Source organism: Phragmites australis, chromosome 19 (genome assembly GCF_958298935.1).
Source record: "Phragmites australis chromosome 19, lpPhrAust1.1, whole genome shotgun sequence".
NCBI lineage: Eukaryota > Viridiplantae > Streptophyta > Magnoliopsida > Poales > Poaceae > Phragmites > Phragmites australis.
In genome coordinates this window covers 19,800,545-19,813,966 of record NC_084939.1, presented here as the reverse complement: position 1 = coordinate 19,813,966, position 13,422 = coordinate 19,800,545, and the positions used below count along the sequence as shown (strand labels likewise).

The following is a 13,422-nucleotide window of genomic DNA, read 5'->3' as shown; positions in this document are numbered from 1 at the left end:
CTATAGGAATGTAAAACCACAAAATGGTAAAGCTAAAGTTCTTTGAGGGACTAAGCTAAAGTCACTTTCTTCTAATCATCAAGTTCAGATTGCTTGAGACAAGATCACTGTGAATCAGAATACCCCACCCTTCCTGCCATTAAGTGTAAATGCATCATAGACCTTCCAACCTGTAATATGGTATTGCATTGTTCAGTCATGGAGGTCTATAGTTAACACAGAGGAAAAGGGGGACCAATAGAGTACCTTTTGCCTTTTTTCTTTAATAGAATTTGGTTAAGAAATTATTTTATTTCTTAACCAAATCAAGGCAGATTCTGGATCCTCATCACAAACACTCAGAAATTTTTTTTTCTGTTATCTGGATTCTTGAAGACACCATATACTTTGTCCTTTTCCTCCTTTGTCACTTCCATTTAGTTTCCTCCTTTGTCACTTCCACTGAGTTGAGAACATATATGCACCTCTTGATTGAAAAATCATTACCTTGAGCAACCTCATTTTCTTTTGCTAATTGTGTAGCTTCATCCTTAGCCTGTTTGGTTCTCATATCAAGGTGTCTCTCCATTAGTCCTTCTATGTTACCACTCTTCTTCTGCCTCTTTGGTTCTTTTTCTTCTTTGTTTCTTGTTACAGCAACAACCCTTCTTTGCGGCTATCGGTGTTTCAGGAACTGGGGGTCCCCGAATCCCGAGGCCAAGCCAATAATCCGCCACGTGGCACCATTCCACGAAGTCTCTCCCCAGGGGTAAAAGAGATTGAGTCCCGGGAAGAGTCTGCTCGGGGAGGTGTACGGTGATCCCCGAGCACCCTAGTCTCCCGGCGACCAGGAGAGCTAGGTGCCGGGAGGAGCGAGCCCGGGGTCGCTAGCGGTGACCCCTGGGTACCCAGGAACCCCGAGGACCCGTCGAAGGAAATTCCGGGAGAGAGTGCTCGGGGCTGCGGGCAGCGGTCCCCGAGCACTCGGTTCCCAAGGATCCGTTCAGGAGCGCCCGGGAGAGAGTGCTCGGGGAGGTGAACAGTACCCCCCGAGCACTCGGTCCCCCGAGGGCAAGAAAGGGCGTTCTCGGGAGAGAGTGCTCGGGGAGGTGAACAGTACCCCCGAGCACTCGGTCCCCCGAGGACAAGAAAGGGCCTTCTCGCGAGAGAGTGCTCGGGGAGGCGAACAGTGCCCCCGAGCACTCGGTACCCCGACGACCCAGAAAGGCCCCCGAGGGGTCTACCGATGAGGTGTCAACCGGTCAAAGGCCCGAGGCCGCATTTAAAGAGCGTGCGTGGCCTGTCCCCTCCAACTGCTCCCGTCGCGCTCAGCGTCAGTTCCTGCCACGTTCTGGCAGAGAGGCGTGGGGTTATTAATTGCACAGGTCCCGTCCCGTGCCATCCGGCCCGTCTCAGGATAGCGTCGTAAGGGCCGAGGCGTTCCATCTGCCGCGCTGCTTTGGCAGGGGAACAAGACAGGGCGGGCACGTCGGGCCGCTCTGCAGCTGCCCGGTGGGCCCACTCCATGGCGCCCGTTGCCGTCAGTATGCGCTGGGCCGCTTACGGCCCCCTCGCCGACCGCCTCGTCCACCACGGGGGTCTCGATGGTCCCGGGACTCCGGCGCCCCGGCCAGTCGACCAACCCCTGGGCGTCGAACTCCGTCAGCTTCGCCTGAATCGCCACCCGGTCAGGATTGGCGCAGAGCGCCATCTCTTTCCACGGGAGCTTCGCCCGGCTCAGGTCATCCACCCCGGTCACCACCCGGAGCATGCCCCTCAACTCCGGCATGCCCAGGTCCCAATCCTCGCCGATCTGGGTCCGGGTGATGTCCTCGGGGCCGGTGTAAAGCTAGCAAGGCCGGGCCCGCTCCCGCAGGGGCGCCAGGCGACGGCGCTGGAAGTCCGGCACCACCATCACCGAAGTGAGCCCGGCCTTGCGCAGGAACTCGATGCGCTCCAGGATCGGCTCCAGCCGCGCGTCCATCGGCGGCGGCACCTCCCAGGTCGCCTTCTGGGGTTCCGCCGCCACCTCCGGCAGGGTCAGACGGTCGTGGGGGCTGACGTCGACGTAGAACCAGTCGCGCCGCCATTCCTCCCAATTGCTTCGCAGCACCTGGGGAATGTATCGCTCCCCCAGGCCGTCCCGCAGCCGGAAGCTGCAGCAGCCAGCGACGTCCGCGGTGGAGAAGCCCCTCTTCTTCCCGGCCGACCGCAGTGCGAAGAAGTGCCAGAAGAGCGTCACCGACGGCGGCACCCCCACGAACATCTCGCAGAGGTGGGCGAAGACCGCCAAGATGACGACGGAGTTGGGGCTGAGATGCACCAACTGGATCCCGTAGGTGTCGAGGATCTGGAGGAAGAACGTTGAGAACAGCGGCACCAGTCCGGCCGCCACGAAGGAGGTGAAGAGGACGATGCGCCCCGGGCGGTTTGTCGCCGGCAGGAAGCTCGCCGGCGTCACCACCGAGGCCCCCTGCTGGCCTCCGGGGACCAACAACTTCCGAATCTTCCCCGCCGCCTCCTCGTTCAACAGGCGGGACTCTGGCAGCACGTCGTCGGGAGTCCTCTCGCGGCGGCTTCCTCCTGCTCTTAGCATTTCGTCGGGGCGGGGGATGATCTGGACGGTGGAGAAGGGAAGGTGCTCTAATCGCCTAAGGAGAGTCTAGGGCTCAGGAGTGCAAGGAGAGCAGGGGCTAGATCACGAGATGGCGTAAAGAGGGGGGCGGTTCGCTCCCCTCCTCCTTTTATACCCCAGGGAAATTCAAACGTCACCCGCCACAGCGCACTCGGTAGGACGGTTTCCTCGATCAACGCAACCGCCAGGCAAGTCTCCCACGGGTCGTGCGGTGTCAGCGGTTGCCAGGCGTATTTTTCTCGATTTGTGTGGCTGCCGCGCGTGCCGCCTGCCCCGTCGTCGTGTGTCGCATGTCCCGTTGTCACACCCTTCGGGAGTTGTGTGGACGCGCGTCCATTCGGTTCCCCGTTGGGTCGTCCGGAAGACCTGAACCGGAGGGACCACCCTCTGGAAGCTCGCCACGTGGCGTTGGTATCGGCCTCGACCTCATTGGCGATGAAGGGCCCATCCGTAGTCTCTGGGCCATTGCCTGCCAATGGGCCCGGGGGCTGCTGTCGGTATATCAGGAACCGGGGGTCCCCGAATCCCGAGGCTAGGCCTGCCATCCGCCACGTGGCACCATTCCGCGAAGTCTCTCCCTAGGGGTGAAAGAGATTCTCCCCAGGGGTGAAAGAGATTGAGTCTCGGGAAGAGAGTGCTCGGGGAGGTGTACGGTGACCCCCGAGCACCCTAGTCCCTCGGCGACCAGGAGAGCTAGGTGCCGGGAGGAGCGAGCCCGGGGTCGCTAGCGGTGACCCCTGGGCACCCAGGAACCCCGAGGACCCGTCGAAGGAAATTCCAGGAGAGAGTGCTCGGGGCTGCGGGCAGCGGTCCCCGAGCACTCGGTTACCAAGGATCCGTTCTGGAGCGCCCGGGAGAGAGTGCTCGGGGAGGTGAACAGTACCCCCGAGCACTCGGTCCCCCGAGGGCAAGAAAGGGCGTTCTCGGGAGAGAGTGCTCGGGGAGGTGAACAGTACCCCCGAGCACTCGGTCCCTCGAGGGCAAGAAAGGGCGTTCTCGGGAGAGAGTGCTCGGGGAGGTGAACAGTACCCCCGAGCACTCGGTCCCCCGAGGACAAGAAAGGGCATTCTCGGGAGAGAGTGCTCGGGGAGGCGAACAGTGCCCCCGAGCACTCGGTACCCTGACGACCCAGAAAGGCCCCAGAGGGGCCCACCAATGAGGTGTCAGCCGGTCAAAGGCCCGAGGCTGCATTTAAAGAGCGTGCGTGGCCTGTCCCCTCCAACTGCTCCCGCCGCGCTCAGCGTCAGTTCCTGCCACGTTCTGGCAGAGAGGCGTGGGGTTATTAATTGCACAGGTCCCGTCCCGTGCCATCCGGCCCGTCTCAGGATAGCGTCGTAAGGGCCGAGGCATTCCGTCTGTCGCACTGCTTTGGCAGGGGAACAAGGCAGGACGGGCACGCCGGGCCGCTCTGCGGCTTCCCGGTGGGCCCACTCCATGGCGCCCGTTGCCAAGACATTTATTGTGACGGACGACCGGGCGTGCGATGCATTTTACACCCCCGGTCACGTCACCCAGAGGAAATGATGACACCCTTTCCATTTATGGCTTCTCGGAACTCGTGCCCCCCTCCCGTTCAGGGCACGTTGCTGCCGGCGGGTATTTAAAGCAGCTGGTGGCGCAGAAGAAAAAAAGACCCAGAAAACGGAGAATGGAGATGAGAGAACATCTGAGATCTGAGAAGTGAGCAACACGAGACAGACCGAAGAACTTAGAGCCCCAGGCTCTGAAATAGACCAATATTCTTGTAACCAGCAACATCCTTGAGGGACTTCCTCAGGGCATTTATAGTATCCATACAGGAGTAGGGTGTTACGCCCCCGTGCGGCCCGAACCTGTCTAAATTTCGATGCATTTACTTCTTTTTGCGCTAGGTCACTCCACCACCACCGGCCGTTGCATTCATTCCCATTTATTTCTCCGACGAACATACTCAGGATCATCCCCCCGGCCGAATCTCTAACAAGGGGTCTCTCGGGATCCCTGCGACTGGAGTTAATCCTCCGACAGCTGGCGCACCTGGTAGGGGGGAAGCATCCCTAAATCTGTTTGTTTATTTTTTTCCGCAGAAAAAATAGCCGGTGGTCATCGCCTCCAGCGTTCCGGTTCCAGCTCCAGCGGGGAAATGCAGCCCCTCGCACAGGAGGCCCCAGCCGCTGCTGCGTCCCAGCAGCAGCCGCAGTCTGCGCACGCGGCGTTCCCCTCCCAAGGCGACCAAGGCGCTGGGCCCAGCAGAGCCGTTGCTGCTGTCGCCGGTGCACCATCCGACCCCCAGCCAGCGGTCGAAACTCCCACCACCAGGTCCGCGTCTGGACAGCGCCGGGCGCCTCTCCGGCGTAGGCTCGCCTTCGGCGAAGCCAGCCCCGGGAGCGTGCTGCTTGCAGCGCACGCTCTCCTCAGACATCCGCCTGTCCAGGCGACGGCGGAAACCCCGGAGGGCTGCTGGCTCCAGGAAGTCGCTGCCCTGGTCTGCACTGCCCGCCGCCAGGTACTGGCCGAGAGTTCTCGCGCCACAACCCAGCGTGGCGCCGCCAGAATCGGCCCATCGTCAAGTAACGTTCGTTCTGGCCGGGGGGCCCCCAGGCGGAGCGTTCCCCCCCGGTCGCTTCCGGAACCCAGGACCTCCGCTTGCACCTCAACGAGCGGAGGGGCCTCGAAGACGCACGCGTCACTCTCGAACGCCAGCGGGAGACCCGGCAGGAGGCTGAAGCTGAGGACCAGGCTTCCTCTTTGCCGGCCTATGATCACCGGGGCTCCCCGGCTCGCCGGCGTTCAGCGCCCAAGAACGCCACCCGCGCCACAGGGTACGGCACCGGCTGCCGTGCCTTCACTAGCGAGCTCCGCCGGGTCAAATGGTCCTCCAAGTTCCGCCCCGAGCTACCGGAGAAGTACGACAGGTCCATCGACCCCGTTGAGTTCCTCCAGATATACACTACTGCCGTCCAAGCGCCTGGTGGCAGCGAAAAGGTGATGGCTAACTATTTTCATGTTGCCTTGAGGGGCTTTGCCCGTTCTTGGCTCATGAACTTACCCCCAGGGTCTATTAGCTTCTGGGATGATCTTTGCCACCAGTTCGTGGCTAATTTCAAGGGCACGTTCACGCGCCCCGGCCTGGAGTGCGACCTCCACGCCGTCAAGCAAAAGGAGGGGGAGACGCTGCGACGCTTTATTCAGCGCTTCAGCTAGGTCCGCAACACTATCCCGCAGGTTACCCCCCACGTTGTCATCGTTGCTTTCCGGCAGGGCGTCCGTGACGAGCGGATGCTCGAGAAGCTAGGCACGCACGAGGTCGAGACCACTGCGGAACTTTTCGCGCTGGCCGACAAGTGCGCCAAGGCGGCGGAGGTGCGGGCTTGGCACGCTCCGCGCCCCGAGCGCCCCGCCGCCGATCAACCAAGTTCTTCCCGCTCCGACAGCAGGAAAAGAAAAAGAGAAGGAGGCGCAAGGCCATCCCCGCCGAGTCGGCCCAGGGCCCCGCCCATAGGCCGCCCAAGAGCCCGACCGCCGGCAAGCACGCCGGGCGGCCGCCGATAGACGGCCTGTGCCCGCAGGAGCCCCGACCCGCGCTCATCCTAGGGTTCTGGCTCCCGCCCGGGCTCCTGCTCCAGCAAGGGACCCTGCTCCTGCGGGGCTTGAGCCAGGCAAATGGTGCCCGATCCACCAGACTAGATGGCAAGACCTCACGGAGTGCCGAACGGTCAAGGGCCTCGTCGAGCAGCGCCAAAGGGAGCGTGACGAGTCCCGCAGGGGAGGCGACGCTGGAGCCGCCCTCGACAACACAGAGCTCGGCTTTCAAGAGCCCGAGCACACCGTCGCCTTCATCGACAGAGGCGCCTATACGCCTTCCTCACGGCGCGGCGTCAAGACCATGCGACGCGAGGTATGCTCGGCAACCCCGAGCGAAGAGGCCACAAGGCCCCTGAGATGGTCGGACGCCCCAATCACGTTCAGTATAGCCGATCACCCCGCCAGTACTGCAGGCGTGGGGCACCCAGGAACCCCGAGGACCCGTCGAAGGAAATTCCGGGAGAGAGTGCTCGGGGCTGCGGGCAGCGGTCGCCGAGCACTCGGTTCCCAAGGATCCGTTCAGGAGCGCCCGGGAGAGAGTGCTCGGGGAGGTGAACAGTACCCCGAGCACTCGGTCCCCCGAGGGCAAGAAAGGGCGTTCTCGGGAGAGAGTGCTCGGGGAGGTGAACAGTACCCCCCCGAGCACTCGGTCCCTCAAGGGCAAGAAAGGGCGTTCTCGGGAGAGAGTGCTCGGGGAGGTGAACTGTACCCCCGAGCACTCGGTCCCCCGAGGACAAGAAAGGGCATTCTCGGGAGAAAGTGCTCGGGGAGGCGAACAGTGCCCCCGAGCACTCGGTACCCCGACGACCCAGAAAGGCCCCCGAGGGGCCCACCGATGAGGTGTCAGCCGGTCAAAGGCCCGAGGCCGTATTTAAAGAGCGTGCGTGGCCTGTCCCCTTCAACTGCTCCCGTCGCGCTCAGCGTCAGTTCCTGCCACGTTCTGGCAGAGAGGCGTGGGGTTATTAATTGCACAGGTCCCGTCCCGTGCCATCAGGCCCGTCTCAGGATAGCGTCGTAAGGGCCGAGGCGTTCCATCTGCCGCGCTGCTTTGGCAGGGGAACAAGACAGGGCGGGCACGTCGGCCGCTCTGCGGCTGCCCGGTGGGCCCACTCCATGGCGCTCGTTGCCAGGATATTTATTGTGACGGACGACCGGGCGTGCGACGCATTTTCCACCCCCGGTCACGTCACCCAGAGGAAATGATGACGCCCTTTCCATTTATGGCGTCTTGGAACTCGTGCCCTCCTCCCGTTCGGGGCACGTTGCTGCCGGCGGGTATTTAAAGCAGCTGGTGGCGCAGAAGAAAAAAAGACCTGGAAAACGGAGAACGGAGATCAGAGAACATCTGAGATCTGAGAAGTGAGCAGCACGAGACAGACCGAAGAACTTAGAGCCCCAGGCTCTGAGATAGACCAACATTCTTGTAACCAGCAACATCCTTGAGGGACTTCCTCAGGGCATTTATAGTATCCATACAGGAGTAGGGTGTTACGCCCCCGTGCGGCCCGAACCTGTCTAAATTTTGGTGCATTTACTTCTTCTTATGCTAGGTCACTCCACCACCACCGGCCGTTGCATTCATTCCCATTTATTTCTCTGACGAACATACTCAGGATCATCCCCCCGGTTGAATCTCTAAAAAGGGGTCTCTCGAGATCCCTGTGACTAGAGTTAATCCTCCGACAGCGGCCTCTGTTCATTCCTTTCAACACTTGCATCTTCATCTTCAATTGTTTGCACTCTTGCATCTGCATCATCTTGTCCATGATAAGCCAAAGTCTCTTCAAAGTCTGGAAACATAACCTCGGTGTTACCGAGCTTATTTGCACTCTCAACTTGTGTAAAAACTGGATACTCTGGTGGTTGAGTAGAGGTGAAATTTTAGGTTCCTTCAGCAATATGACATACACAAGAAAGTTATAGTATAATAAAGAGTAAGCAATGTACAGTTCTCGGAAAGCATGGATATTGATAACAAGGATTATGACTTGTGGCAAAATTAATCATCATAAAGTTCTCCAAAGACATCAAATAGAGGAAAAAACTTGCTGCGAAACTTCTTAGCTTTAGGGAATGACTGCAGAATAAATTATAAGAAATAGATTATGGACTATAATTAGGAGCACTCCTCACCGAATAAAAGGCTCCTAGGTATACTAAAACTCCCAATTAGAACCCATGGACCTATGCAAATTTAGCTTAAGAAAGATAGCTACCTAAAGCTACTCATAATGATTATGTTGTTCCATATAGCTGGTTCAGCCTCAATCATACACCTCTGATTGTTCCATGAAGCTCCACTTTGCTTCCTGGCCTCTTTGAGCATCCTATATTCTCTTTTCAACTCCTTTTCCTTCTCTTGGATTTGGGCCTTTGTGAAAGTCACATACTTATCCCTATTATGGAATTCCTTCACGATCTTGTTCCAAGCTTCTGACGACCATCCATTTTGACCTCTATAATCAAGGGTGTTGTGCTCATGCAGCAACTCAACAAGGGTCTTCTCTAGGACTGGATTCTAAGAGGCTCTTGATTTTTCTACATAAAACAAGAATTAAACATCAACTGTAGAATTTCAGAGTTGTAAAACATCTCAGCAGGTCAGTCTTTACTCATACGCAATTAGCTAAAACTAAACAGTAATAGTAGAAAAGTAGATGTACATTTTACTACTGACTAATAGTGAAAATACAGAGGAGGCTCCTCACACTTGATGTTTTTTGTGTGCAGATGTATCACTGACAAACCTTTTTAGCAATAGATTCCACAGGTTATTACTGCTTCCTTTACTCTGTTATTCCCTATATCTTGACAATGGGATCCTGCAAGTTATCACTGCCACATTAGGAGTTCTTTACAGTCATAGGTTAACCTTCAATACTTCTGCCATGTAAGGTAACCTAACACTATATATGTTTACATATGCAGAGACTCAAGTTTTGCATAGGCTAGTCAAGAGGTGGTTAGAAGAGCTAAAAGATGACAAGAAAGATTCACTGCAAGCTATATTTGTGGTCAGAGATCCCATTATTAACTCAGTTAAAGAAATATATTGCAACCGATATGCATTAGCGGATCAGATAATTTGACAAGTATTAATTAACGAATATTTTGGTTCAATTGAGCCATTAAGAGTAGGAACATGAAAATTTGGAAATAGCTAAAAGATACAACTAGTACTATATTCTCTAGTTGCATAGTTTTTAGAGAACCTCCATGCTTCTTTGTAGGACAGTCTTTAGGAGGATTTTTCTTTTGTGCTCCTTTAGACAAGAGTATGGTTAACCTTGGAGAACCTCTTCCAAACATATTAACTGTGAACATATGCATAATATAATATTCATAACAGAAGCATTGGAGCAAATATATGTAAGATGCAATCAACATAACTTGTTCATAACACAATATTCATAACATGTTCAAGTTATTACAACCCACAAAACATCAAAACATATTCAAATGTATCACTTATTACAACCCACTAATTTCTATGTTGTTGGTAATCATTTCACATTTGCTGTGCTATCATATCTCTCATATTTTTGTCTTGATCGTTGCCTTGATCACCTTCTGGTAGATTGATAAAATTTTGTGGATCAATATTATCTGGCTGGTGATCTAACCATTCCTCATCTCCCTTGAGTGATTGGATAATATTGTGCAATACAACAACAGCTATAGGTATTTTCACTTGGTTCTTTATTTTGTGAAATGTGGCTACTTTGAGGATGGGGAAGTGCTTCTTTAGAACCCAAAACCCTTTAAACATGATTCCTCAATACCGCATGTTAATGGTTAAATAACTATTTATAGTTCCGATGTCTATGGTGACTTGCTCCGTACTCCTTCAGATGGTATTTGACTCCACCATATGGTGCAAAGAAAGAAGGGGTGTTACGGAGTGAAGAGCGTCTTACCGTTCCCGTTTCCATATAAATTAGTGAGGATCAAATTTTTTCATACTTTTCCTCTAAATAAAATTCCCTATGGATTACGGAAAATGAAGCCTCTTTTGCTATCCCTAATTGTGAGTATCTCCACTCAACTAAGAGATGAAAACATGACTCCATTTGCTCCTGCTGCAAAAGGGCACAAACGACTCCGCAGGGCAGCCTGTCTTGACAACAGACACATAAATATTATATTTCATTCCATTGCAAAGTCCAACTTTATTCAAAATGCAAGAGGCAAACTTTTCCATGGACCGGCAGAAAACAGCCGTTTGCCCAAGCTTTGTTTCAGCATAGTACTAGTGCAATTTGCTATTTTAATACTGGCTTAACTGTGACGATGGGTCCAATAATTGAGCGCCACGTAGCGCGGCTCGGCTTCTATTTAAGTCCTCTTCCGTGGAGTGGGAGAGCACATCCCACTCTTCGCATCCATTTAATAGGAGGGAGATAGAGCTCAGCTCGGAAGCAAGAAAGATGAGGAACCCAAGGGGCCGTGTCCAGGAGCACATCGAACTCATCCCGGGCCTCCCCGACGACGTCGCCGTCGACTGCCTGGCTCGTGTCCCGCACGCATCCCACCGCGCGCTGCGCCGGGTCTGCCGCGGCTGGCGGAGCGCCGCCGCGGCCCCGGCGTTCGCCTCGGCACGCGCTGCGGCTAGGGCCAACGAGGACCTGGTGTTCCTGCTGCAGTTCGGCAACCCGTCGGCCGATGACGGGCCGAAAGATGGAGACGCGCCGGCCAACACCCCAGCGTACGGCGTGGCGGCGTACAACGTGACCACCGGCGAGTGGCGCCGGGAGCGCGGCGCTCCGCCGGTCCCCGTGTTCGCTCAGTGCGCTGCGGTGGGGAACCGCCTGGCGGTGCTCGGCGGGTGGGATCCGCGGACCTTCGAGCCCGTGGCGGACGTGCACGTGCTCGACGCTGCCACAGGCGAGTGGCGGCGCGGGGCGCCGATGCGGTCGGCGCGGTCCTTCTTCGCGTGCGCCGAGGCCGGGGGCAAGATCTACGTGGCGGGCGGGCACGACAAGCACAAGAACGCGCTCAAGACCGCCGAGGCCTACGATGCCGGCGCCGACGCGTGGGACCCGCTTCCGGACATGTCGGAGGAGCGCGACGAGTGCGACGGCATGGCCACCGTCGCGGGGGACCGGTTCTTGGCCGTGAGCGGGTACCGCACGGCGCGGCAGGGCGGGTTCGAGCGCGACGCCGAGTGGTTCGACCCGGCGTCCCGCGCGTGGCGCCGCCTGGAGCGCGTCCGCGCGCCCCCCTCGGCGGCGCACGTCGTGGTGCGCGGCCACGTCTGGTGCATCGAAGGCACCGCCATGATGGAGTGGATGGGGACCCGCCGCGGGTGGCGCGAGGTCGGGGCCTTCCCGCCGGGGCTCAAGGCCGGCACGGCGCGCGCTGTCTGCGTCGGCGGCGGCGAGAAAGTGGTGGTCACCGGCGCCCTCGACGGCGAGGGCGGCGGCGGGCGCCACGCGCTGTGGGTGTTCGATGTCAAGACCAAGAACTGGACCGTGGTGCGCCCCCCGCCGGAGTTCGCCGGGTTCGTCTTCTCCGTCGCCTCCGTCCGCATCTGATCTGAATCTCGCTCCCCCCGATCCACCCCTAGAAGAAGGCTACTACTAGTACGTATGTCCGTGCACCGTTTCCGCCATTGATGGATCTGAGATCCGGTCAGCTCGCCCGAGCTGAGATCTGAGCGTCATGGATCTATGCATCTACTACTAGAATGCCCTGCCATCAAAGGAGTCCAGGAAGCAAGCGAGATCTGAGATCCATGGAGCCATGGGTGTAAAAAAGTTTCCTCCTTTGTTGCTTTTGAGAGTGTTGAGGTGAGATGAGTGGTGTTTTAGTCCCGAGGTGAAGGACAGGCTGGTTCTTGTTCCCACCACCATGCTTTGCTATGCTAGCTGAGTTATTGTACATACTATTGTGAGATCCAAAGCCATCAACTGGTCCCTTCCATCCATCCTGACCCAGATCCGCTGCAGCCCTCAACAATGGTGGCACAATACCAGTTGTTGAACAATTGCAGCATATCTTCAACGCCGGCGACTCGCCGTCGTTAAACAAGATGCAATTTTGCCAAGCGTCTGCTAGAAAAAACTGGCTGTCATGCTTGCAAGTTGCAACCCTGCTGGCGTCCGTCCATGGAAACAGGGGGCCAACACCGCCGCGCGATAATTTTTGGCTGCAAGTTGAGGTTTGGCCTTGGCCATCCGCCACCCATCTTCCATCCTCGCACGTCTCCATCGCGTCCCCGGGTCCAAAAGAAAGGCCGAGAAGCGAAGCATCGGCAAGGAAAGATAAGGCCGCCAGCGGTTTCGGCGTCCAAGTCGGGGCGGCGCGACGCCGACAGCGCGGCTGGCTGGGTGCCTACCTGGAACCATCCGTCGTCTATCTTCTCCTTTCCACCGTCCACAGAATGGTCGTGGCTGTACAAATCGCTGACGGTTCGTGGTGTTCTTGGGTTGATTTTTGTTCTTTCTTTCTTTCTTTTCTTCTCTTTTTCACCTTTTCCGGTCCACCAAAAATTTCGCTCCTCGTGGTATAGAAGAAGGTTGACATCTCGGTCCCCGAATTATTTCCTGGCGTGAAGCTGTTCATCCGAGATCTTGCAAGTCCCTATCAGTTCTGGGCTTATAGTAATCGAACGGATATAGTATCTCGCTAAGCAAAACGGAAAGGCAAGGAAGATAGGATGATAAGCATCGTGGTCCTATCATTCATTCGTCCGCCAACCGATGACCCCGACGAGCTGATGAGATGCGCGGCTTTGTTTGTAGCGTCCGGGAAATAGACGCTGGAGCTGCGCGCTGACATAGTAGCAAAATCTAAAATTATGCAATATATATCATCGTATTTATTAAAATAAATAATATATTATTATATTTATAATTTTTTTATCCGTATTTGGTATTTTATTTACTGAAAACTGACTTTCGGTATATTATACATCGAAAAAGTATAGATCCGGTTATATTCGGCATACGAGGTGTCGAATATGGTATATTTAATATCTTATATACCGAAAATTGGTAGGTACTGAATATAAGTTACAGTGTTGTATTTGGTACCTTGTATTCTGAATATGGTCTGTACTAGCTGCGGGCATTTTGATGTTGTTATTTTATATCGAGAACCTTCATGTGCCGGTACAGATCATATTCGGTATATTCGGCACCTTATGTGCCGAATACACATGATTTTTGGTATATGAGCTATCGAATATTAGTTACAGTGCTATATTTGGCACCTCGTGTATCGAATACATATGATTTTCGGTA

General features: G+C 55.6%; 1 protein-coding gene and 1 pseudogene across 1 annotated transcript; one reads left to right on the top strand and one right to left on the bottom strand.

The window, feature by feature from the left end:
- Window positions 1–276: 276 nt before the first annotated feature.
- Window positions 277–9,068, bottom strand: LOC133900237 (uncharacterized; annotated as a pseudogene).
- A 1,464-nt stretch (window positions 9,069–10,532) lies between these two features.
- Window positions 10,533–12,719, top strand: LOC133900322 (F-box/kelch-repeat protein At2g44130-like). The gene has a single exon (XM_062341407.1). It carries the CDS (start codon window positions 10,606–10,608, stop codon window positions 11,710–11,712), a length of 1,107 nt encoding a protein of 368 aa, XP_062197391.1. The 5' UTR covers window positions 10,533–10,605; the 3' UTR covers window positions 11,713–12,719.
- The last annotated feature ends 703 nt before the right edge of the window (window positions 12,720–13,422 follow it).